Source organism: Diorhabda sublineata, chromosome 1 (genome assembly GCF_026230105.1).
Source record: "Diorhabda sublineata isolate icDioSubl1.1 chromosome 1, icDioSubl1.1, whole genome shotgun sequence".
Classification (NCBI taxonomy): domain Eukaryota; kingdom Metazoa; phylum Arthropoda; class Insecta; order Coleoptera; family Chrysomelidae; genus Diorhabda; species Diorhabda sublineata.
In genome coordinates this window covers 16,888,764-16,913,960 of record NC_079474.1, presented here as the reverse complement: position 1 = coordinate 16,913,960, position 25,197 = coordinate 16,888,764, and the positions used below count along the sequence as shown (strand labels likewise).

The 25,197-nt window shown below is 29.7% G+C and overlaps 3 protein-coding genes and 1 long non-coding RNA gene across 8 annotated transcripts; 1 reads left to right on the top strand and 3 right to left on the bottom strand.

Moving 5' to 3' along the window:
* Window positions 1-255: 255 nt before the first annotated feature.
* On the bottom strand, window positions 256-5,597 carry LOC130448175 (uncharacterized). Its single transcript, XR_008910307.1, has 2 exons — window positions 1,731-5,597; window positions 256-1,682 (listed from the first exon to the last, which is right to left on the bottom strand). It is a non-coding gene; the product is annotated as an uncharacterized LOC130448175 (long non-coding RNA).
* A 1,877-nt stretch (window positions 5,598-7,474) lies between these two features.
* On the bottom strand, window positions 7,475-9,528 carry LOC130440853 (hsp70-binding protein 1). 2 transcript variants are annotated; one of them, XM_056774236.1, is made up of 6 exons: window positions 9,093-9,510; window positions 8,860-9,040; window positions 8,587-8,808; window positions 8,374-8,529; window positions 7,648-7,856; window positions 7,475-7,592 (listed from the first exon to the last, which is right to left on the bottom strand). In XM_056774236.1, exons 1-6 carry the CDS (start codon window positions 9,279-9,281, stop codon window positions 7,545-7,547), a joined length of 1,005 nt encoding a protein of 334 aa, XP_056630214.1. In that variant the 5' UTR covers window positions 9,282-9,510; the 3' UTR covers window positions 7,475-7,544. The 2 variants fall into 2 exon arrangements, with proteins under 2 accessions (XP_056630214.1, XP_056630205.1); XM_056774227.1 differs by having other exon boundaries at window positions 7,475-7,856; window positions 9,093-9,528.
* Window positions 9,529-10,192: 664 nt separating this feature from the next.
* Window positions 10,193-13,077, top strand: LOC130443736 (aldo-keto reductase family 1 member B1-like). Its single transcript, XM_056778514.1, has 6 exons — window positions 10,193-10,407; window positions 10,463-10,630; window positions 10,688-10,804; window positions 10,862-11,035; window positions 11,091-11,309; window positions 11,364-13,077. The coding sequence occupies exons 1-6, from the start codon at window positions 10,333-10,335 to the stop codon at window positions 11,541-11,543; spliced, it is 933 nt and encodes a 310-aa protein (XP_056634492.1). The 5' UTR covers window positions 10,193-10,332; the 3' UTR covers window positions 11,544-13,077.
* On the bottom strand, window positions 12,915-23,765 carry LOC130443716 (ubiquitin carboxyl-terminal hydrolase 20). Of its 4 annotated transcripts, none has more exons than XM_056778492.1 (12): window positions 23,683-23,765; window positions 23,461-23,564; window positions 22,121-23,406; window positions 21,725-21,800; window positions 21,552-21,668; window positions 19,962-20,151; window positions 18,894-19,865; window positions 17,508-17,713; window positions 16,250-16,396; window positions 15,884-16,179; window positions 15,059-15,827; window positions 12,915-13,253 (listed from the first exon to the last, which is right to left on the bottom strand). In XM_056778492.1, the coding sequence occupies exons 4-12, from the start codon at window positions 21,794-21,796 to the stop codon at window positions 13,146-13,148; spliced, it is 2,877 nt and encodes a 958-aa protein (XP_056634470.1). In that variant the 5' UTR covers window positions 21,797-21,800; window positions 22,121-23,406; window positions 23,461-23,564; window positions 23,683-23,765; the 3' UTR covers window positions 12,915-13,145. The 4 variants fall into 4 exon arrangements, with proteins under 4 accessions (XP_056634470.1, XP_056634454.1, XP_056634462.1 ...); XM_056778476.1 differs by having other exon boundaries at window positions 22,140-23,406; XM_056778484.1 differs by having other exon boundaries at window positions 22,140-23,564.
* Window positions 23,766-25,197: the final 1,432 nt, after the last annotated feature.

Below are 25,197 nucleotides of genomic sequence, written 5' to 3'. Positions count from 1 at the left end.
GCTTTTCGCTTATTTTTGTTCAAGTAGTTTCAAACTAAAAAAACCCATATATGATGGGTCTTGAAACAGATGTAGTTTATGCTTTTGACGTTCTTTTCCATTGTTAAAAATACTTTTTACATAAGACAGATATATTTTAATTATCTATGTAAATATTTCGTTCCTTAGTGAAAATATTCATTTAAATTCGACTTTTCTATTTAATAATGTCGTAATTTAATTGTTGGTTTTGGAAATTACATTAAATAAGATAAATTTCAGTATTTATAAATATATTTTCTTCGGCGCATTTACATTTTAAATGTATTGAATTTATATTGATACTTGATAAAAGAATGGATTTTTTTTGCACAATTCAAATTTAATGAATAAAAAACTAATTTAATAATATATGTGTTGCTAAATCTCAATTTGAAATATACTGGGTGGACCAAAATATTGATCTTTCTGCTATAGGTCTTTTTAATGACTTTAATAACTAAAATATAGTGATAATTAGAGCCTACCACAAATTGGTCTTAAAAAACGAAAAATTAATATTTTTAGTATTTTTTTCCCATTCTGTTCATTTTTTCGGCACATTTGAAATAATGGAATCAAAGTTCCTAACCTAACCTAACTAAGATTTCAAAACTTTTTTTGTTTAAAAAAAATCCCAAAACCATTAATTTCCCGATTTGTCTTCAAAAACTGTACTTAAAAATTGTTTTCAAATAATGTCTTTTTTCCAGAAAGTAATACATACAAAAATGAGCAATTTAAAAAAAAATGTTTACAAATTAAAAAAATTCTCTATTTGATAAAAAATCGAAGAATTAATATTTTTTTACTACCTTGAGAAAAAAATGAAATAAAAACCAAAATCTGGTTGTTTTGTATCATCAATCAAATTGTAGGGATTTATATTTCTAGTTTCGATTCTTTTTCTCTTAGTTATTCGATAGAATTCGATAATAACAAGTCTACTGGAACCCAAGCGGTTCCACTTATCATTTGCGATGATAAGATCAAAATTTAAGTGCACATCTGCATGCGATAATGTTAAAATTCTTCATTTGAGCCCTTTCCATTAAAAGTCTATTACATGTAGAGAGTTGTTCGGAAACACCAGCCAAGTTTTTGAGTAATCATATTTTTACCAAAACAGAAAAAATCGAACGTCGATTTAGTACAACATATCGATTATTCGATTTCAGATACTAAAACGTTATTATTTATAAATTAAAGATTGTTCATAGTGAGTGAGAATTTTTTTCAGCTCAATTACGTGTTATAATTACAAGTTTTCATATTGTCTGCAAACATTATTAACAGTTCAATAAACTAATTTCTAGTCACTGTCACTATCTAGTTTATTAATAAAAATAAATATAAGGGGGTGTATTTCATCAATTCCTTTTTATTACATATTTATTTCCCCCTTGACAGCACACAACCTCAAAAACTTTCATCCTGTAAACTTTAACGACATTAAGAATTATTTAAATAATCGCAAAAGACATAAATATTATGGAATAGTCAAATTGGTGTATTCAAATTATTGTTTTTCTTGTTCCAATTAGAGATTTATTCTTCACGATTTTTACGAATCTATCGTCTGTCGTTCCATTTTTCTTACGCTTACCTAATCATTGTTGTTATCTACGTATGATGTTTGTAAGTTTGTTTCCCCATACTACGTTCTGAAAACATCCATCGACCTTATTTGCTTTGACTACTTGCCATTTTACCTCGATTCTTTGTGTCTATAACTGGTTATATCAATTCCAAGGTAACAAATATTTATCATAACCTAACCAAGCAGGTTTCTCCTAATCACTAAGATATTCATTTCATATTCAATATATAGTTTATCGTATCAAATATTCATTCAGGTTTGATACGGTACGAATATTTATTTATTAAAACATTACATATTGTTACCAACTTTTTTTGTTGAAAACTGGTTTATAAAATCTGAAATTAGTACCACGACTTTTAGGTTAGATTCTAAACAATGGAGGTAACAGCATTTAAATATCTCATTAAACTTGAAATATTTACCTTTGAAATAATTTTTTTACAAAATGAATTGAAAATATTAATTTTAATATTATCATTTAATTAAATGTTTTGGCTTTACCGCATGTTTTATTTTCTATCGTTTGAAGTTGTTGTATGTAGTGTTTGCATGTTGTATAGTGTGTTTTCAAAAATATCTGGCACAAATATCATCAAAAACATTCCCGTTAAAATTTTTCCGTTTCATTTTATACAAAACACAGAAAAAAACCAATTTTAAATAATATTTAATATCTATGTTTATAATGTTAAAAGTTTGTCAAGTATAAAAGTCAATTTATAAACTTTTGCACCCGCGTTGAAGCCCTAGTTTGCTTCCAGCATTATTTAACTCGTAGCCAACGTAAAGTTGAATGTAAAGTCAATGAGATCGTCAGCGCGGGCGCAAACGTTGGGATTAATAGTTTTGTTCTAACCCGTCAAAACACCGTCCTTGGTACGGTAAAGATTCTGCATAATAGAGATTACGTGTTCCAACCCTTATACGAACGATTCTGTTTTGCGTTCCAACCGACTTAGGTCCGTTGTGAACAGTTTCCATACTTGGTTGATACAAGAACCGTGCATAGCCGGAAATTGCGCAGAAAATATCTAGAAACGCTTCCAAGAACGGTCCAGACTAGCAGGTTGGAACAAACGTAATAAATCAAACTCATTCTGCTATATATGTTATTCCAATGTGTCATAAATTGACATTTGTCGTTTAGTATGCATGAAATGACTTTCACCATAGAGCATCGAACTCGATAAAGATTTATCAATTCGATGCCATAGAGTTATTAACTCCATGCTTTTACGTAGAATAAATATGATTGGTTGTGATCGGTTCTTTTCGTTCGTCTGTCATATTCATTTGGTCATCAGCTTAGTACGTATGATGTGTTGCATAATATTAACTCTATACTTTTACGTGAATAAATACGATTGGTCGTGATCGGTACTTCTCGGTAGCGCGTCAAATTAATTTGATCGCCGGCTTAGTATCGAATAATGAGCTGCATAATATTAATTCTATGCATTTATGTGAATAAATATGATTGGTCGTGATCGGTTCTTTTTGATCGTCTGTCAAATTCATTTGGTCGTCAGCTTAGTACGTATGATCTGTTGCATAATATTAACTCTATACTTTTACGTGAATAAATACGATTGGTCGTAATCGGTACTTTTCGTTCGTGCGTCAAATTCTCCCCTCAGACTTTCGGAGAAACGATTTCAACTTACTAAATCGCGGACAATGTTCGATTTGCCTCGTAATTACATTAGGTGGACAATTTTTTTAAGCTGTTGTTATTTGTGGATATTCTAATAAACAAACTGTATAATTTGTTAAAAAGAAACAAGAAAAATTTGTTATTAAACTTGAGAAAGGACGTAGTTGATAATTTCAAGGTTGAATGTGCCCAAAGTATGTATGTATTTTTATCGTTTTGTCAATACATTAATTTTTTTGAATAGTTGGACGACAATGTATTATATCTGCAATATTTTGAATATATATATATGTAGATAATTCTATTTTTTTGAATGTTGTTTGATTAAGAGACGTAAATCGTTGTATCTTACAACTTACAAACTAATCATACAAGAAAAAATTGTACAAGTTGTGTAAGAGAATCTGATCAATTTCAACATCAACAAACAAAACTCTCTAGACAGTATCTTTGTTATAAAGATATTGTCTCCCAATTTGTACAATTAATGTTTTCCAAAATACAACAGGTTACCTCTTTCTGGGAGCAAGGTAATATCCCCGCCAAGTCGAGAAAAAAAAGCGACAGGGCCGTACCACGCTTTTCTCGAATCTTTTTGGCCCCTTATAACTTTGTTGCTGATTAAACTAGAAGCCTGAATTTGTAGTAACTAAGTAAGCATTGTATCAATACGGTATATTTCAAATTTCATTCAATTTGAACCAGTAGCTTAAGAATTATAACTAGTCAAAGTTCCTCACTGACCGATCGATCATTAAAACTTCTAGTAAACATAGAAGCTTCAAATTTTGATTACAATTAGTTTTTAGTGTATTAATTACGGAAAAACTGAAATATTTAGCAATTTCAATCTAGTTTTCTAGATACACCAACTGTATAAATTACTTTGTAATCACATATGATCCACACGTTGGTTATTGATCACGAACATTGCTTGTGATAAACAAAGTTCTAAACACCAACCACAATCGCCCATCCATTGAATTTTTGGAACCGTTGGCGATATTCATATTGAATACACTGTTCACACCACCACTACACCGACACTCACAATTACACTGTTATGGTTATCTAAACGCGTGTAATTATGAGTGTTGGTGTAGTGGTGGTGTAAACAGTGTATTTAGAATCCACGTACTTGGCGAACGTTCCGGATCGGCAAATATGGCGGATGACGAGCTTGTGGTATCTTTGGGTTGATTTATTTTTATTACAAATTCATGAAATAAAAATTACTGATCGCTGCTAAACGTGTGGATATATCGCAAATTGTTTACCGAACATTCTTTGATCTGACAAGAAAAACCGACACCGATGCCGAACACTAGCTTGTGGATGGGGCAGAGGTGAATGTGAGTAAGGCGTGCGCACATGTGAATGTCGCCAAACAAGCAGCAACCTCGCTCATACGCGCGACAGTCTTCATGCTGCTAAGATGTATCTAGAAATATTATTTTCGTTTAATATTTCGATTGCTATATTAATTTGACGACTTATCGATTTACTGATATTATTTATTAACGGTTTGGACGCATTTTAAAATATATTGATAAGTATCAAGTACTTTGAAGTCCCGTTTATCTATTAATCGTATTCCTACACAGAAAAACTCAACCTTAACCACAATGGGTTGTTCCTAGATATACCTGGTGATGATTCGTATTTACTACTTTGATACCTGATGGATAAATTGTATTGTTTCGAATGAAAAATTATTTATTTAAGTACTTTTAACAAATTGGCAACCGCGTAAAGAGGTTTCTAAACGTTTGAAAGTTTCAATTTTTTGTTCCATCAATAGTCCAAATAATAAATGAGATCATATCAATTTTTTAAAAAACTATATCTATTTATATTCATTAACATAAATATTTATATTTTTTTTATTATTATATACCATAAATTGTGGATATAACTCGTGTAGATACAATAAAAATATACTAGACATTAAAAAAAATTGAGTTTGCAATGTAATATTTTGTTAAATACGTATTGGAATGAATTATTTAATATCTGATTGGATATTCCATTATTAGAAATAAATTTCCTTTCTCTAATTATTGTTTTTATAATTTTAAAAAATATTTTCTCCATGTGTCAATTACAAAATGAATATTTTTGTAGATAACACAATAGTTAAATATGAATTTAGATGGAACATCTATTTGCTCAATCTTAGGCACAATATACACCTTTCATATATATATATGTAACTTCCTATACAATTTTTAGCACAATAATTAAATATAATAACTACCTATCTGCATAATGTAATTAAAACCACCCTATTGTTTTTATAAATATACTTTTGTTGAAAATTAAACACGATTTGAAATTTTAGTGTTTTTTAATCCACCCTATATACTAGTAGAAATTGATCCAAAAACCATCTATATTTTAATAATAATATATAATATGTTATTTATTAATAAGAAAAAATGTTTATTTCTAAATAATACTGCATCCTAACATGTTTTATAATTATTTCATATCGAATGTTAAAAATTTTACTTCATTATTGTTTATTCAGTAGCCATCTTGTAAAACTTTTAAGAGGATGTGGAAATGTATTAATTATTAAACTCGTAATAAAACATAATATTTATTATCACAATTTCGCTAAACTAATCATAAATTAGTAGAATATACAAACATAACGCAATGCGTAACTTTTATAAGTAAAATAACTTGACGTCTATTAAATTTTTCGTAAAGTTCCTGTATATGAAAGTGTGGACACGAGCTATAACACCCATGTGTAAGAAAGAGAACTCTGTGTCTTTTTCTATTTACTCCGCGCAGCGTCGATCTCACCTGTCATGTTGTCTCGCGAATATAAACAACTTCACACATGAATTCGTAATGCAACAATATATTGATTAAATACTTAATCCTTTAACTCGTTTCTTTTTGTAATTTCATTATTTATGTCTATAAATGTTATTTCCTTTTTTAAACTTCAGTAATTTGAATATATATCTCAATAGTCAATAACGTCGATCATTTGAATTGACCACTGTTTCGCGCGATTCTCTTATTGGAGCTGTCATTAATTTCTTATCTGGAGTCCAACCAATCGCGTGAACGATCACTCGTGTCCAGACTTCTTTACTTTTTCATCATTTTACTTGCCACCTAGAGATCTAATTAAAAATTTAACCTTATGTCATCTGTCATAAAACAGGTTTAATTTTTTAACTGATCATAGTAGGCTTAATCTACTAATTATACGTTCGAAACATTTGACGGTCGTGATTGTTGACATTTCTATTGCTAAATAGAATTGCGGTTACTGGTTTACGTGTTTGAAAAGTGATTGCTAGCAATGGAAAATAATTTTGAAAAAGAATTACAACTTATCGAATTACAAAAAAATTGCACCGATACGATTTACGCAGACATGATACAAAAAATACAAACTTACAGTAAGAAAATAATGGAAATGCACAATAACATAGCATTTATGAGATTCGAAGTACATAAAACGAAATTACAGTTTTTGAAGGTTCAAGAAATGTTCGAGAAATTGAGTGAATCTACAACAGAAAAAAATTTGATTTATCAGAATATTTCTGAAGACGTAACATTCTAAAATATCGGGATGACTTATAAGTTTATTATTATTAAGTGTTGTGAAAATTTGTTCTTGTATATTATAGAATCTTAAATAAAGTAAGTAGTTATTATTTTTATTATTTGACTATTAGTTATTTTTATCGGAATTAATATATTTTGAAATTAAAAAATGCGATATTTAATTCAACTCAAATTAAAAAAAAACATTTCTTAATATATAATTTGCTTATTCTACTGAATTTCATATATAACACAGCCAATATCTAAGAAAATCTGGCAGCACCGCTTTTCAGTATAATCCAAATATGCTGATTAGTTGAAATAGTAAGTTTGTTCTTGGTAGCTGCACTGGCAGAACTAGTCGAGGAAGTGTACACTAAAACGTTCTTTATAGCAGAATCAGAACTAGTGGGCTGTTTTTAGTAGCAGTGCAAGAGAACTAGTTCTCACCGTACTGCTTGCACTTGTTCCGCCAGGAAAATTTTTTGTCAAAAATTCGTCGAACAAAAAAATTTTATTAAAATCGTTTTTCTGAAGACAAAAAATCGAAATGACAATAAAAAATCACCCTTTTAATTAATACGCAGGTGAATTAGTAAATAGGATTAAATAAATCAATATTAAGTAATAAATATTTATTATTAAATTTTAAATGTTTAAAAAAAATTATTTCTTTAGATTAAGTGATGAAATTTATGATTGCAACATGTGTAAAAGTCGTTTGCAACAATTTTCTTCTTCCTAAAAAAATGCAATTCTCATTCCATCCTAACGATTCAACAAATTTCACACTTACATAATATTCTTCCTTATTATTAACTGTGGCCAGATACCTCTGTAAAAATTCTTTAATGTTCGGTGAATAATTCTTGAATTGGACCACACCTTCTGGTTTATCTTCAAGAATTGTAACCAATAATGAGATAACATGTTCATGACTAGGAGAATGATCCATTAAAATTAAGGAAATCAGTTGTGGTATACAACCTAATGCAATCAAATCATCTAAAAATGGAATTTTTTTCAATTACTTTAGCAGAAGTCATTTCAATAAATCGTATGATTTTCATTAATATTTGAACAAGTTAGAAGCCCCATATTTCCAAATCCATAACTCTAAGCAACATCACAATTTTTTTCATTATACAAAGATCCTTCACAAACATCCTTTCAAAATTTGAGCTCAATATTTTAATCATTACAGTCCCAATGATTTTTTAAACCAGCTTATGTTTTTCATTTAATGATTGAGCAACTTCGAAGCCTCATATTTCCAACACTATGGAATCTAGCAATTTCCTGATTTAATTTCAACATACAAAGATCCTTTAGGAACATCCTTTCAAAATTTGAGCTCAATATTTTAATCATTACAGTCCCAATGATTTTTTAAACCAGCTTATGTTTTTCATTTAATGATTGAGCAACTTTGAAGCCTCATATTTCCAGTACTGTGGAATCTAGCAATTTCTTATTTTACATACAAAGATCCTTTAGGAACAAAAAAAATATTAAAATCTACCTTTTAATTTAGGGGATGATCTACACAAAGCTCCCATGAGGAAAGCAGATTTTATAATGACGTTTTCATGATTACTCTTCAAACATTGTATCAATATAGACAAACCATTGTAATTAATTAGTTGTGAAACACCTTCTGGATTATCTCTAACGATACCTAAAATAATATTATGATAAACACATTTTAATATTAGATATAAAGTTCTTGTTTTACCACTTAGTGCATATATTGCTTTTGTTACTACTTGCCCGTCGTCGTCAGTGTTGATCATGGTTAATAGCTTTGGTACGAACTCGTTATCTAGTACTACTCGTTGACAATATGGGTTGTTTTGACATAAAACTGCTAATAATTCACATCCTCCCGCCCTAATTTTCCAATCAGAAGATTTGAGACATGGATAGAGTATTGTAAAACCACCGATTTTGTGAAAATCTTTAAAATGAAAATTAAATTATTTAGTAAATATTTGTATAGAATACTTACCGTTTGCAATATCTATGTTATCAACATATTCTAAAATAGTTTCTATAGCTTCTAAATATTTCGTATTATCCTCATGTGCTTTCAAAGATTCTACACCCCTCAGTAACTGTATTTGCCTTTGAAGAACTTCCACTATATCCACTGTCATCGATTTCAAGGCATTTTCGAGAAACTGTTTTCTCTAGAAATTAATATATTTCATTGAAAATCAACAGTTGAATTAAATTTCTTACTTCTTCGTCCATTGGTAATAATTCTCCATTAAATGGGGCATCCTCTGCTCTTGTTGCTTCCATAGAAAAACGTAAAAGACCTTGCAGACTTAAAGGTTGTCTTGGTTGAGATCGAGTAGATTCTTGATTTTGTACATTCGAAGACTCATCTGTTGGTAATAAGGCCATACTTGTATTAACACCAGGCATTACAATCAATTAAAAATTTTGTCTCTACGTGTCACGATAATTTGCCCTTTTTACACAAATTTCACAAACTATTGCGGATTTGAAAATTCTAGATTATTCCAGGTTATAATAATTAACAATCGAATGTATAGAAATGTCAAATCAATTTGATCTAGAGATGAGACTTCACAATTGAAAGATTGGTAAATAACCGCACTAAAAATACCTAGGCGTGTGCACTTCAAAGTAAAATAAAAGTGAATAAATAATTTTCTATTTACTAAACGCTATAATAAAAATTTAATAATACAATAAAACATATGGGGTTTTCAGGAATTATGATTGGGTTAGCCCGATCATGATCTTAATGTTCGGAAAGTAATCCGGATCCCGTACACTTATTTATTTTTATTTAACTTTAAACGTTAATAATTCCTCGTATATATTAAATAATTTTTATTAATTTAAACGAGTTACTGAGACTTGCCACTTCTGTACTTTTTGGGCTCTTCAATATAAAAATGAGTTTTCTGGTATAGAAATATGTTGCAAAATAGGTTTGATGGTAAATCGCTGATAACTACAAAACAATAATTATTTAATCTTTCAAAATCTATCACATAACTGAATTAATGTCTAGAAAAAAACAAATAAAATTGTATTTAAATTTTCTCAATGTTTGAACTCTAATAAAAATCTCGTTCTGAATTAGGATCCGCAATCAGCTGATAGGTGATCGGCTTGATCTAAAATCACAATCGAAAGTAGATTTATTTTAAATTTGGTTTAATTAATGGGCTCCAGAAATGTTTTACAATCAAAGAACTTTTAAATTTAATTGGTTTCTTATGGATAATTCTCATTTATTCAATAAAAAATAATCTATCAAGAAATTATTTCCTCAAATCTTTTTTCAGTAGTTCAAATGGACTATACTAGTTTCGCTTTTCGCAGTAGTTCATTTGAATCATATACTCGCCAAATAAACAAAACATCACGTGTTAGGTAAATTTGAAGTCATTTTGAAATTTTATACAAATTAATTAATTACGTAATTTATTTAATTAATAAAATGTCAAAAATACCAAAAGTTTTGAAACTTAATAACGGATTTTCTATACCTACTATAGGACTGGGAACTTATAAGGTAACTATTATAATAAATTCAATTAAAAACATTATTTTAAGTCATTTTCGTAAAGTCCTCTCCAAATGAAGTTAAAGATGCCGTTGAATATGCAATTAGTATAGGATATAGACATATAGATACTGCTAAACTGTACGGAAACGAAAAAGAAATAGGAGATGCTCTAGTGAATATACTAAAAAGTGGTAAAGTAAAACGAGACGATTTGTTTATTACCACTAAAGTAAGTATATAATAAAAATATTTTCGAATATATTCTCACTTTTATTAATTTTTTTAGTTGTGGAATAATTTTCATCAAAAAAATCTTGTGGTACCTCAAATTAAAGAGTCGCTAAAGTTATTAAAATTAGATTATATCGATTTGTATCTTATACATTGGCCGTTTGCATTTAAAGTGAGTTTTCAGTATATCCTAGCGTATTTTTAGTATTTTATATAAATGTTTTTGAAGGAAGATGCTGAGCTGCTACCAACTGATAGTTCAGCTTATAGTGAAGTTGATTATTTAGAAACTTGGGAGGGAATGGAAGAATGCGTCACTCAAGGTTTAGCAAAAAGTATTGGACTTTCAAACTTTAACAAACAACAAATTGACAGAGTTTTGCAGAATTGTAAAATAAAACCTGTAACTTGTGACTCTAAAATGAAGTAACCTATAAATAATTAGAATTATATTTTAGGTTGTAAACCAAATTGAAGTTAATCCTAATTTAAGTCAACCTGAACTTATTAAATTTTGTCAAGATAAATGTATAGTAGTGACAGGGTTTTGTCCATTGGAAAGATTTGGGAATAGCCGGGATCCTAATTATCCTGGACCTACTGCTCAAGATCCTAAGGTTATTGAAATTGCCAAAAAGTATAATAAAACCGCACCGCAAATCATATTAAGATATTTGGTAAGAAAATAACGTCCTTATATTTCAATTTAAGACAATAGTTGTTATTTTTAGCTTGAATTAGGAATTAGTGTTATACCAAAGTCTGTGAATCCCACAAGAATAAAAGAAAATTTCGAGATTACTGATTTCGATCTTGATTGTGAGGAAATAGAGTATTTAAAGTCTCGTAATAAGGGTGCTAGAGTTTCTGCAATGCTGCAGTATAAAGACCACAAATATTATCCTTTTTAATAATCTTCTGATTTATTTTGTGTGATAAATTATTTTAGATTGGAAACAGGTTGTTTTTTTGTGTTAATATCTTGACAGGATATTACAAACTTCTTTGGCTTTGACACATTTTTTGATCATAATATATCTAAAAATCAATGTTTTTTCGGTATCTCATCTCTTTCTGTTTATGAATCTTCTTGATTTTAGTTTTTTTTTAATTACAAGGATTTTTTTAATAGAAATTACTCCCTGATATTTCCATATAAATTCAGTTTTCATCAAAATATAATGAATGAAATTAAAAACTTGCATCATCATTCAGCAAAGCATTTAAATTTTGATGAAGATCATATTCAATTTGAAGCGTCGAAATTTTTGTTAAAATACCAGTTTCAATTAAATTGAAACCTAAAATCAAAATGTTGTATCAACAAAATAGTTAATAACGAAGTTAATAAATTTTGTTTCATTATGAATTTGTTATCAACTATTAGAAGAAATATCTTAATTATAAATTTATAATTTTTCGGTGGGAGATAATTTTGTAAACTATAGCTACTCTAACTTTTTGAAAATCAGTAACCTGAAAAATTTTAATGTAACAATTATGTGTAAAATTAAAAGATATACAATTTTTATTTGAAGATTTTCTTTCTAACTTTTACCGTTTTTACAAAATTTTGAAAAAACACTTTATTTCTAATCTCAACGCCCTAGCTTTGTAAATATCAGTATTATAGCAAAAAACTTCAAATTACCATTTTTGTGTGGAACTGAAAGATCTACAATTTTTAGTTAAACTTTTTCTTCCTTGTTTATATCGATTTTCCAAAATTTTGGAAAAAGATCTATCGCTATTACCCTAACCACCGTAACTTTGTAAAGATCAGTAATACAAAAAACTCAGGGTACCATTTTTGTTTGAAATTGAAAGATCTATAACTTTCATTTGAGGTTTTTTTTTCTAATCTTCACCGTCTTTCCAAAATTCTGAAAAAATTTCATTTTTTTCCAATCTTACCCTAACGCCCGCCATAACTCTGTAACTATCAGTAAAAGCGAAAAACTTCAAAATTTCTAAAATCAAGACTTTGGTCAGTTAAAAACCAATTTTAATGAAAGAGACCCAAAATCAAGACGATTCACCCCAAAATCAAGGTTTCAAATTTGAAATTTTGACTTTTTTTAAATTACAACTATTTCGATAAAAATTTTTTAGCCACTTCAATTTTTTTGGATAATTTTGAACAAAGTAAGAATACGTCTATCTTATAACCATATACTTAAATATTCAAAGAAAAAGTTACAGGAGGAAATAGAATTATCTTAGATTTTCAAGTTTCGATAAGTCTTTATGAAGCAAAGTGATTTTTGGGTTGAAGAAAGCAATTTTAAACAAAAAACAAAACCTATTGCCGTTTATTTAAAATAAATAATCCAACAAATTGACACAAATATATATATATATATATAGAACTTTTTTTAAAATATCTTACAATATATTCACCCATACATCATCCTCCACAAAATACACAAAATAAACAAAAAAAAACACAATTTTTGTTAAACGTTGTCGAAAAATTTTTAATTCATCGCATATTTATCATTAATTATTGTACATCAATTTTTTCTTCTTCTCCTATGCCGCTTGTGAGGTCTGACTTCCGCTTTTTCTTTCTCTTCTTTTTCCGTATCCTCCGAAAGGTTATCTACATAATTATTTGGCATCTGAGATACAAAAAAGGAATTAACCAAATCAAAAATTATTATAAAAATGTCAAATAAATAGATAGAAACATCAAATACAAGGTGAGTCAAAATAAACAAAGAAAATCATAAAATTCATTCATTTATAAAAAATAAAATTCATATTCTTATGCTCAAAATGACATACGATAAAGTCTAAACAGGCTTCAAGTCATTTTTCGAATCATTGATGGATTCAACCAATAATATTTTGAGGTTAACGGAATATGAACGTTTTAATATAGCCCCTAGACGAAAAATATTCTTTATTTCAGTCGTTAACTGGCCAATTAATTGTTATTTCTCACTAGTCTTTTAGGAAACTGGTCGTTGGATTCATTCCGGATAGGAAAGTGGTTGTTGGATTCATTACGAATAGAAAATTGGTCGTGGTTCCCTATGGATAGTAAATTGGTCATCGGGTTCACTATGGATAGGAAATAAGTCGTTGGGTTCACTAAGTTGCCGAGAAAAAAATTTTATCAATAGTTTTAATGCTTTGAAAAGATTCTAAATATTACATCAAACAAAAAAAATTTACTACATAAATTTTTCCATACAATTTGAAATATCGTCAAAACTACCTAGTTTGATTAAAAAAAATATTAAATACAGGGTTGTCAAATTTAAAATATTAATAAAAAAAACTGAATTTGCATTTTGACTCGCCCTTTATTAAATATAACGAACAGCAAAATTGTTTTATCGAATTTGGATGATCACTGTAACACTATGGATCAAATGCATCGTTGCTTTTGTAAATATTTGCCTTTATACAGGGCGTTTAACTTGTAATATGTTTTGTCGACAATATTGGTTACAACTTTTTAAATACCCCGTATAACATATTATAATTTTACATTGTTAAAAGAATATTTTTAATTCGAAATAAGCTATAGGGTGCTTATAATAAGAAAACTAACATATTTGTTATTGTACAGGGACTTGTTAAGATTTATATCGACATTTTATTTTAACTTTGTTTTGAATACCCTGTATACAACTTGTAATGGTATTTTAATTGAACTACATGGTGTTTTATTGAAAAAACATAATTATAACGTACTAGCAAATACACAAATATCTTATTAAGGCAAAATTCAGGGGATTTTTAATTTAAATTAAAATACAGGGCGATTCATAAAAAATACTAACATATTTGTTATTATAAAGGGACTTCTAATTTGTGTCTACGTTATCACCTTTTAATATTTATAACACCCTGTATATAACTTGTGTGTTTCATTTAAAAAAAGAAATTATAACTAGTATCAAATATTTAGATATTTTTTTGAGGGGAAATGCACCCTCTGTACAACTTGTAATGATATTTTATATACACTACAGGGTGTTTCAATAAAAAACGTAATTAAAATGTAGTAAGAAATATTTCTGTATCTTATTAAGAAGTGAAGGCAATTTAAAATAACATACAGGGTGTTTTAGAAAGATATATTGGTATATTTGTTATTATACAGGGGATTCTAATGATTTATATCTACATTATGACCTTTAATTTTTTACATTATCCTGTATATAAGTTGTAATAATATTTTAAATAAACTACAGGGTGTTTCATTAAAAAAAAAACGTAATTATAACGTAGTATCACATATTTAAATATATTATTAAGGGAAAATGCAGTGTTTTTTTAATTTAAAATGAAATACAGGGTGATTCATAAAAAATTCTGACATATTTGACTGACAATTTGTTTAGGTTAGGTTAGGTATTAATGGAAAAAAAAACAAAATTTTAAAACTGAAAAAAAATGAAATTTTTCTTACTTTAACAGAATCACTGCTGACTACTCCGTCATCTTCTACACTCATTTCAACGTTATTTTCTACATTATTACCCAATTCTTTTGCATCTTCATTTGTACTGTCTTCGTGTTTGGCATCATCTCTGATTTCTATCGGTTCGCCTTGTCCGTAAACGCTTTTATCTTCCTTTATCCAATTCTCGCGTCCTTTCACCGCGTACGATCGTTTATCGACCACATCCGGTATACTTTCTTCGCTATCCACATTTTCAGGATACTTCGTTCGAAAATTAGGACTTTCAGTTCGATCCGTCGGCGTTATTCTAATTTCAGGTCCGCCACCATAGATGTTATGGAAGAATTTCCATAAACTTTCCGGTACTTCCGCAGCTTCTTCGAGATCCAGTTGTTCCGGATCGATTTTCGAATTGTCGATCGGTCCTGGAGGTTCTCGACTTCGTTTTTGCACGAAATTGTGCCACTGGGTGTACCAAGAAGTTGACATATAATGCGTTTGAGGGGCGGTTAACGCTTGAGCCTCTCGACTAACTTGTAAAAACGTTTCCATTTCGTATAAAAGTCGATTTTGCATCGCCAAACAGGCGGGACATACTGTTAAGTCGGTAAAGGGGGGACATCCGCCGAATCTACTGTGTAAATATTGGTAAACGTCGTAAGGCACCACCATGGCGATTTTGTGGATATCGATGTCGTGTTCGGGGTCGACTGCACCGTGTTGGCACAAAAAATCCGAGTTGTCTATTGCTCCCGGTTCGGCGCAGTAATAAAACCTAAAAATATTCGAATAGACTAAAGATTTATTGACGAAATAATAAAGTTTTTTCACCGATTCGTCCACTGTCTTGATATATAAGTCCTTTTAACGCTCTCTCCAATTCTAGTTTCCGGTGTAGACTCTAATATCCTTTCGGCTGCGTCTCTAACTACATCAGCGGTGGTACTGACTTTTTGATAAAAAAGTACGTAAGCTTCGCAGCTTTGTACTTTATCCGGTGAAACTTTGGTAACGTATTGATCATCGAACTCGTACCATTGACCGGAATTTAAAGCGAAACAAGTATAATGGCCACCGCCGGCTGTACCATGGTGACATATAACGGAAAATAATTCGTAAGATGATACCTGAAATTTATTTTTCAAACTGTAATTAATTTGAAAAAGACGAAATTGTTGTTTTGGTAAAAGTATTTACCTTAGATACACAATCGGTGTGTAAGTAGGGCCTCATTTCCAAACCTTTCAATGGGAAACTGACTACGGATGAAATTTTACTGCTGAACATCAATTCGTGCCTAAATCGTTTCAAATGTATACAAAGCACTTCAGGCAATTGTAAAACCTGCGATAACGATACAGTTAAAGGTAGTTCTAGACAATGGAGCTTCAACTGCAAATTCTGGGTAAGTTTTCTTCATTTTCAAAATAAGTACAGGGGAAAAATTTGTGAAAAGATTTTTTTTCTAAATTTTAAAGGTTAGAGTAAAAGGGAAAAGAATCAATAAAAAGTGTTTTTTTAAAATTGTGCAAAAACGGTGGAAACTAGAAGAAAAAACTTCAAATAAAAGTTGTAGATCTTTCAATTTTACACAAAAATGGTCCTCTGAAGTTTTTTGCTATTATTGATATTTACAAAGTTAGGGTGGCTAGCGCTTAAGGTATGATAATCACAGCTTTAAAATATCATAACTTGCTGAAAATTGCAATTGAATATGTTCAAGAAGTTATGAATTTTAATTAAAAAATATTTTTTTATTATTCACATCAAGGTTATAACCGTTTAATGGAATTTTTTTTGGTTTTTGACTTATGCAACAAAATACTTGAAAATAAAAATTTGATATTTCAATTTGATATAGATTTGTTATAAACAATTGAAGATAATTATCTGAATTGAAAATTTATAATTTTTCAAAAGTGTACAAATATTTTTTTTGTCAAAATCGCACTTCTCTAGCGAATTACAAATTTTAGATGTAATTATCAATCCTTAACTCCAACCACCCTAACTCTGTTAATATTACTGGTAGAAAAAAATTCAAACGACCATTTTTGTGGAAAATTAAAAGATCTAAAACTTTAATTTGAAGTTTTCTTTTCTACATTCCATCGTTTTTGCATAATTTTGCAAAACACTTTATTAATTTTTTTCCGTTTTACCCTAACCACCCCAACTTTTTAAATATCAGTAATAGCAAAAAAATTCAAAGGACCATTTTTGTGGAAAATTAAAAGATCTACAACTTTAATTTGAACTTTTTTTTTCCAACTTTAATCGTTTTTCCAAAATTTTGGGTAAACACTTTTCATTAGTCATTTCCAACCACTTTGTCATTTTTATTACTTCAAAGTAATTTATGTTGAAACCTCAGGAACTTATCCAGAATTCGCATTAGATGACCCATTTTCTTGGACAAATTTATTAAGGTGATTTACTTAAAAAAAAGACTCACTTTACTGAATTTAATTCCGTTTCGTAATTTATTACACTTTTCGCAACTGTACATATTATCCCCTTTTAATTCATCTGTGCTAAAAAATGCGGCTAAACAGTCGTGTAAGGTTACCGTTGGTCCATAGAACCAACTCCTGAACCACGACCATATCCAAGACACCCAACCGTCTTGTACGGGCATTAAAGCTTCTGAACATGTAGCACCTATGAAAAAATAAATCAAAAAACACACAAATATTCGATGTACTTTCAGTATTATGTAGGCATGTATAATAAGAAGAGACAATAATTGAAATTTAGATAATTATTAAAAAATTATTAGTATTTCCAAATTGGTTGAATATACAAATTTTTTTAATGCTGTATCTACTGAAAAAAAATTGCTTCTTAAACTGTAAAATTCTACTTTTTTTATTATTACTAGTCCTTGATGTACCAGACCTTGAAGTCGATTTATAATTTTATTTTAACTGATCTTGATAAAAGAAATGACATGGTCCTATATTTTTGCTAATATCTCTGAAACCCTCAAATATGTAGATTCATTCGAATGTTCAGTCTATTTAGGAACTTTTGCTGCATAAACTGTCAAATTTTCGAATTCTTACGGCCATTAGTTTTCGAGATACAAGACCTTAAAGTTGGCATCTATTTTTATTAACTCATTAGAAATTTAACCAAATAACATGGTCCTATAAATTTTCTAATATCTCTGAAACCCTCAAATATGTAGATTCATTCGAATGCTCAGTCTATTTAGGAACTTTTGCTTCATAAACTGTCAAATTTTCGAATTCTTTCTACTACTAGTTTTCGAGATACAAAACCTCAAGTTGACTTCTATTTTTATTGAATCATCAAAAATTAGACCAATTGACATGGTCCTATATTTTCGCTAATATCTCTGAAACCCTCAAATATGTAGATTCATACGAATGCTCAGTCTATTGCTTCATAAACTGTCAAATTTTCGAATCCTTACGACCATTAGTTTTCGAGATACAAGACCTTAAAGTTGGAATGTATTTTTATTAACTCATTAGAAATTTAACCAAATAACATGGTCCTATAAATTTTCTAATATCTCTGAAACCCTCAAATATGTAGATTCATTCGAATGCTCAGTCTATTTAGGAACTTTTGCTTCATAAACTGTCAAATTTTCGAATTCTTTCTACTACTAGTTTTCGAGATACAAGACCTTAAAGATACCTCTAATTTTTTTTTTTCGTCTGAAATTAAAGTTGAGAAATATATCAAATACTTCATATTTGCTCCATTTTCTCCCCCTAGGTAGTACTTTATAAATCTCTACTTAGTTTCTAACTGTTCTGCTGTAACTGTGTTATATATTTATTAGAAAATAATCAATTTCTATACTTACCTACACCTGTAGATTGGACTGAAGTGCGCCCATGTAAAACTACCAGATGATCCTTAGAAGGAATGGGAAGCGAAAGATCCTGGAACGTTTCTATCCTACTAGATATCCTGTCGCAAGTCAAACATTGCACAGATGACAACAACTTCCCATCGAATATATCAGATATTATGGAACGATACTTTGGTTGTTTCTTATTATTTGATACTTTCGAAGTTGTCGGTTGACTATCGATGACAGAATTACTATGCAACCTCTGCCTTTGTCTCCTGTTCGGACTTCCGCATCTACTCAATCTCCGTTTCGCATTATTCGGCGGTCTTTCGGTGTCGTCGCTCAAACTAGAACGTTCGCTCACTCCAGAATCACACGTTTCATATTCCCCTTCACTGGAATCGTAACCCGAACTGACAAATGGTGCAGAAATTGGTTCTTCCATAGCTAAACTGAAAGTATCTGCATCGGGGTTACCGGAATTCCAATTCGGCGATGATAACATCGGTGGTTCGAACGGAGCGACTTGTTTAAGCTCTTCGTGCAATTGATCCATGAAATTCCTCAAAAATTCCTGCGTATCGTGTTGTTGATACCCTCTAAACATCGCGTGTACGTTTCTTATACCATACAATATCCCAGATGGTGAAACGTAACCTTGAGTAATATTTTTTATCCAAATATCTCTCATCAAAGCTTGATAGGTGCGACTCAATCCAGGTTTCTTTCCATCACTCAATAAATGTACCATGTAACTGCATTCCAGGAAAAATTTCGTTAGAGGTTTGGTGTTGCTTAAAGCTTGCAAGGCGGCATTCATATAACAAGTGTTGCCTATGTTTTGAAGTCCTACCAAACCGCAAGGACGTTCTTGTGCATAGTCTGGGTAATCCTCTTCAACGTCTCCTTCACTAGAATCTGAACCGTCACCACTCATGCCTACTGTTAAGCTTGCCGCCCTATCCAGCACAGGAACCGAAACTAGATATTAATAGATCACAATAATTAGTAATTGAAACACATTTTATAGAAATTTAGAATAAACTTGCAGTTCATTTAATTTATTTGAAACTGTACCTCTTTCTGGTGTGTTGGTACGTAAAGTACTGTAACTACCGTGTCCTGAATCTTTGGATCTTGCAGTGTATGTTTCAACTTCTTGATCACTGTCATAACTTTGGGTATACATGAAAACCTCTCTTTTACATTCATAACACCATATTCTATTCGTCGATAAGTTCATATGAACACAATGTGAGGGGTTATTCTAAAATTAACCATTATGATTTTATTTCTGTTTAAAAAAAATGAATTTTGTTCTAAACTTCATGCCAATAGATTCAGAAAAACGACCTGAGTCGAACTGCACTAATTTCAGATTGATTAATTTATATATTTAATTAAATTAAGATTTATGATTTACACTCATAGACTAGCTTAATAGCTACAAAGTCATCACTGATGTTTCCCAGACATCTTGTCAACTATTTATTTCCTCCTACGCATCAATGATCCACTCATTAAAACTACAAACTGATCTATCTACTTTATCTACAATAGCAAACTGGTATTGTTGTTTAAATCTGCCCCAATAAGCTCAGCTAACACCGAATCCCTTTGACAACAACAGATCACTACCACCGATACCAATTTTGAGAATGAAGCAAAGGCATTATGTTCTTTCATTGGGAGCAATATGTCCTGGCATAGCCATGTGGCTGAAATAGCTAAGGCAGCTTCACAAAAACTTGTACCCTTTTCAAAAACCCTCTGAAACAGCATCTAATCCTCAATGACCTAATTCGTTCAACTTTGAGTATTGCTTGCACCACTGCATATGCTAATTTAAGATGTCCAGCATATTCCTTTTAGAGCAGTATTTACAATATCAATTTGATGGGCAGACGTAGCTCAAGAACAATAAGTTCACCTAGAAATGTCAATTTTATTGAGTCCACTTCTTTTGAAGAAGTGCAAGCCTGTGGATCTACTAAAACAAGTCTTTCCAGAGCGCCACAACTTACAAAAATTCAAGACCAGTATCAACATGCATCTCCACACTGCAGGTTCCACTGGAGCTATTCAAATTCAAAAACAAGAGTTTGATCTCTTGTGCTTGCTTTTTAAAAACAAAAAGTTCTACACTATACAATAGCTTCTAATCCTCTACCAGTTCCAGATTAGTCCATTTTTTTGAGAATTTCCCACAAATCTGGAATCTGCTTTCCAAGCATACCCCGAGGATGATTGGCTCAATACAGTAAAGAGCAATTCCACTTATAGATGAAGAAAGGTCACTGAGCTGGCTCTGTTTTACTTATTTTACCAATGCAAATGCAAACACCAAGTTCACCTGGAAACGTCTATTTATTGGGATTACTTCTTTTGGAGGAATGAAAGCCTGTGGAATTAGCTTCCAAAGCATATATTTCCCGACCATCCGACTGCAGACTCCACTGGAGATACTCAAGTGTGATGGGGTTCAATTTCTTGTGCTTTTTTTTAAATAACAAACAAAACAATTGTTGCCAAAAGCAGTAGACCTTCAGTTAGGTTAGCAGATCCAACTGTGTTGATTTAAATTGATAGAAGTCAAATATTAAGTCAAAAATGTTCATGTTCCTTCCATGAGACTGTGTGCGTTACATATACAAAATATTAACTTACCACATTGTGTAAAGTACTATGATCATTGGATTTTTCAGCACACCCTATCCTTAGACAATTTTTATGTAAACAAATCCACAAATTTGGGCCACGACAATCACAATCTGAACAAATCAACTGGAATGGAAGATACTGTTTAAATTTAAAAATAACATGACCTCTGTGATTTTTACCTCCTTAATATTTAATAATGTAGAAATTGGAATGTTTTCTGCAACAGCCACATGACTACAAGTCATAGTCATTTTCCTAGAAATAACAGTCATTATAAAATACCTTTGAACTACTTAGAAAATATAGACTAATTACCTTACTTATAATATAATTATACTGAAATTTCATCAAGTTATGTCCACCATAATTTAAAATAAATTTATATATTTTTGATATGTCATATTAACATGACAAAATTTATAACATATTAAGGTTAGGAATTATGTCAGCATTATAAATCACGCAAATATAACTAACTGTTAAATATACATAAATAAATATATTGTAAGACTTTTAAATAATAAGAATTTATTACTAAGTAAAACATTTTTATTTTTATATATTTATCTACTTACTTTGGTATGAGGAACTTACATTAGAATTAATTACTAATACAATTCAACAGACATAAATTGTTATAGATTATTTTATTATAATTTCAAGTTGTTTTAATTATTAATTTGACGTTCCATGTTAAAAGTGACATGTCACTTGCATTATTGTTTTTTTTAAGAGTTGTGTGACCTACGGAATTTTGTAAATAATCACACATTAACATACAACGTTCTTTAAATTCTTTTTTTGTCATCACGTCTTACCATTCGGTGAAGTGTCATCTAATGAATAAAATATCAAACGAAGCTTTAAATAACAATGTCAATTTAATGTCAATGTCAATCAGTCATCAGTTTACAACGAACGCATACATCGTAATATAACAAACACTTTTGTTAACCATTATTAATTTCATCAACGGAGAATGAAATGTATAAAACCTGTAGTACGTTTTCCATATAAAATGATCAATTTCTGTCTTCTTTATAAATATCTAAATGGTTATTGTGTAATAATCATATAAATTTGAATCTGAAAAACAACTAAAAAATTTCATATAGTGTTCGAATTAGTATAGTGACAGTGTACATTACTAACAGTTCTAGTCTTTGAGATATATATGATAATTGAGCATTTTGATTCATATTTCTGGTTTTACGCAAGTGAAATAATAGTGTTATTCGCAGAACCGATTTCGAATCACTTTATTAGAGACCTGTAGTATGCACACTGTCAAAATTGGCACTCGCGATTAGCTCAGTTCTGAATTTTCAGTAATAAAAACTGAGCTAACCGAATTACTCGGAATTAAGGCCGTGAACAAAGCGTATTAAACATTTTTATTTTTTATAATTCATTAAGTTATTTGTCGTGCGCCATCTATTAACTTATTTGATACTTAGAATCTTCGTATAATTCACAATAGATAGCAGTAACATAAATATTTTAAAGGTTTGATTTGATTAAATAAAAAACAGTTCTGAATAAAATAAAGATCTATTAATAGATTTAGTGAAGATAATGATTATAATTCAAGTAGTTTTAAAAAATAAAACCCATACTTCTGTTTAATGCTTTTGAGGTTCTTTTTTATCAATAGAAACAGTTCCTTTTACCACATGCTCTTCATGAGGGCTGAAAATAATTAAAAAGATGATTATATTGTAGGTTATATATATATTTCACTTACTTAAAACCAGTAGGATGCGGTTTAGATAGTTTCAAGGTAGGTGCTTCTCTAACTGGTCTTTCAGCCTTTGGTTTCGGATTTAAACCAGTGGCGTACTGTTGTTGTTCTCTATTGGGGCTAAATATATACACATAAAAAATTGAAATATATATTTTTTAAAATTTAACTCACTTTAATCCAGTGGCATGTCTTTGTGCTTCTCGTGGAGGAATGAGTCCAGTAGCATGTTGACCAGAGCTAACTTCAAGACAGAAGTAGATGGTTAAACTGGCTAACTAAAATCGTAATAATTTTTCATAAAATTTTGAAAATTTTTTAATGAAATTTGCTAATAAATATGAAAAAACCAAAATTTAATTCTTAGTATGTAATTTATTATTATTAGGCACTTACGAGTAGTTTGGCGATCATGTTGTATGTTGAGTTTTGTTGTGATGGAAATCGCCTTCTAGATTCTTTATATATGGTTGACTGTTATTAGATTTTTCACAATAAAATTTTTTCTATTTGTTTAAACTAATTGGAAAATGGATTTGTTTTAACTTACACGCAAAAATGTGAACATTTAAATCATTTAGTAATACTAAATTTAATTCAAAAAATTTCTATGATTATTTTATATTCATTAATTAACTTAATAATTAAAAACAGCATTTTCTGGAGAGACATTTTTTATCATTCTAATACGTATTCTTGAAATTTGTTCCTCAATAACTTTGTACTGTTAATAATTTGTTGTTTACCTTTTGGAAAAAACCTATTGACGAGAAAATTTTTTTTAGTGTAGATTGCAAACAAGTTTTTCATTAATACATTTTATTTTGTATAAATATAATTATTGTTTATATAATCGAGGTATTACCAGAATTCCTGCTATTTTCTGTTTGTTCAGATTTCGAAAAATCACTAATGGATTTGAATTGTTTGAATAAATAATAATTCCAATATTTGTCGAGTTTTTGCTGTTTATGTAACTGATGAAGGTCGAAACCAATAAATTGAAATTCTACTAATTACCGTTTAAACAAAAAAATCATTCACGAAATGAGGGAAATTAGTTATATTACATTTATTATTATTTCTATAAACATAAGTCATATGTCGTTAAATATCTTAACCATAGATAAACACTTAAGCATAGAGGGTTAATCATAAAGCATGGATATAATTGGTAGACGACCTTATTTATGAAAGAAGAAATTATTGTTTATAAAATATTTAATAAATGCAAAAATACTTCATATTAATGTTGATTGCATGATGATCTGTTATAATTTTGGAATTTTATTAACTGTTTATTATAAGTATTTAGAAACTGTTACAAAAATTTATTTTTTTCTGGAGATTGATCATCGTAAACTAAGAGAAATATAATTTTCTACAAGATATGCGGTAACATCTTAAGATGCTTATAGATGCCGAAATAATTTCGATTTTAGTGAAAACACACGATTCTACTTCCAGCGAAAATATAATAAAGATATGGAGGGGGAAATAAGCGTTATTATGCGCGAACGTACTAATACTGCTAGCTGCCATTTTGATCTTACCTTCGGCGGAAAATTTGAAAGTACCGTAATCTATAGGTTTTAGAAACTTCGAAAACACAAGCCCCAGAAAATAATCAGCTCAATTAGATGTAATAACAAACACAACAGCGTTGCTAGTTGATGCACAATCATCATTAATATAAAATTATAAATTTTAAATATTGGTATTATTTATTTTAGCACTGTTTATGACAATACCTATTTTAACATAATTTTTGTGAAATGATTATAACAGACACTTAGTAACGCTGTAAGTCATGCGAAGATCAAAATGGAGACTTATTCTTCTCCTGCATCGAGCAATCTAACAAATTTTCAAAATCAGCTGATGCCCATTTAAAAATGGCCGCCGTGGGGT

Bases quoted from the DNA above. Each gene is read 5' to 3' on its own strand.
- LOC130440853 (XM_056774227.1), bottom strand. From the start codon at position 9,281: ATGCCTGGTGTTAATACAAGTATGGCCTTATTACCAACAGATGAGTCT. The intron at 8,809-8,859 runs GTAAGTATTCTA...TTCATTTTAAAG, and splicing joins TAACATAGATATTGCAAACG to ATTTTCACAAAATCGGTGGT. The intron at 8,530-8,586 runs GTAAAACAAGAA...ATATTATTTTAG, and splicing joins AGCAATATATGCACTAAGTG to GTATCGTTAGAGATAATCCA.
- LOC130443736 (XM_056778514.1), top strand. From the start codon at position 10,333: ATGTCAAAAATACCAAAAGTTTTGAAACTTAATAACGGATTTTCTATA. The intron at 10,408-10,462 runs GTAACTATTATA...ATTTTCGTAAAG, and splicing joins TAGGACTGGGAACTTATAAG to TCCTCTCCAAATGAAGTTAA. The intron at 10,631-10,687 runs GTAAGTATATAA...TAATTTTTTTAG, and splicing joins ATTTGTTTATTACCACTAAA to TTGTGGAATAATTTTCATCA.
- LOC130443716 (XM_056778484.1), bottom strand. The intron at 19,866-19,961 runs GTACAGTTTCAA...ATTAATATCTAG, and splicing joins TACCAACACACCAGAAAGAG to TTTCGGTTCCTGTGCTGGAT. The intron at 17,714-18,893 runs GTAAGTATAGAA...ATTTTTTCATAG, and splicing joins AGTCCAATCTACAGGTGTAG to GTGCTACATGTTCAGAAGCT.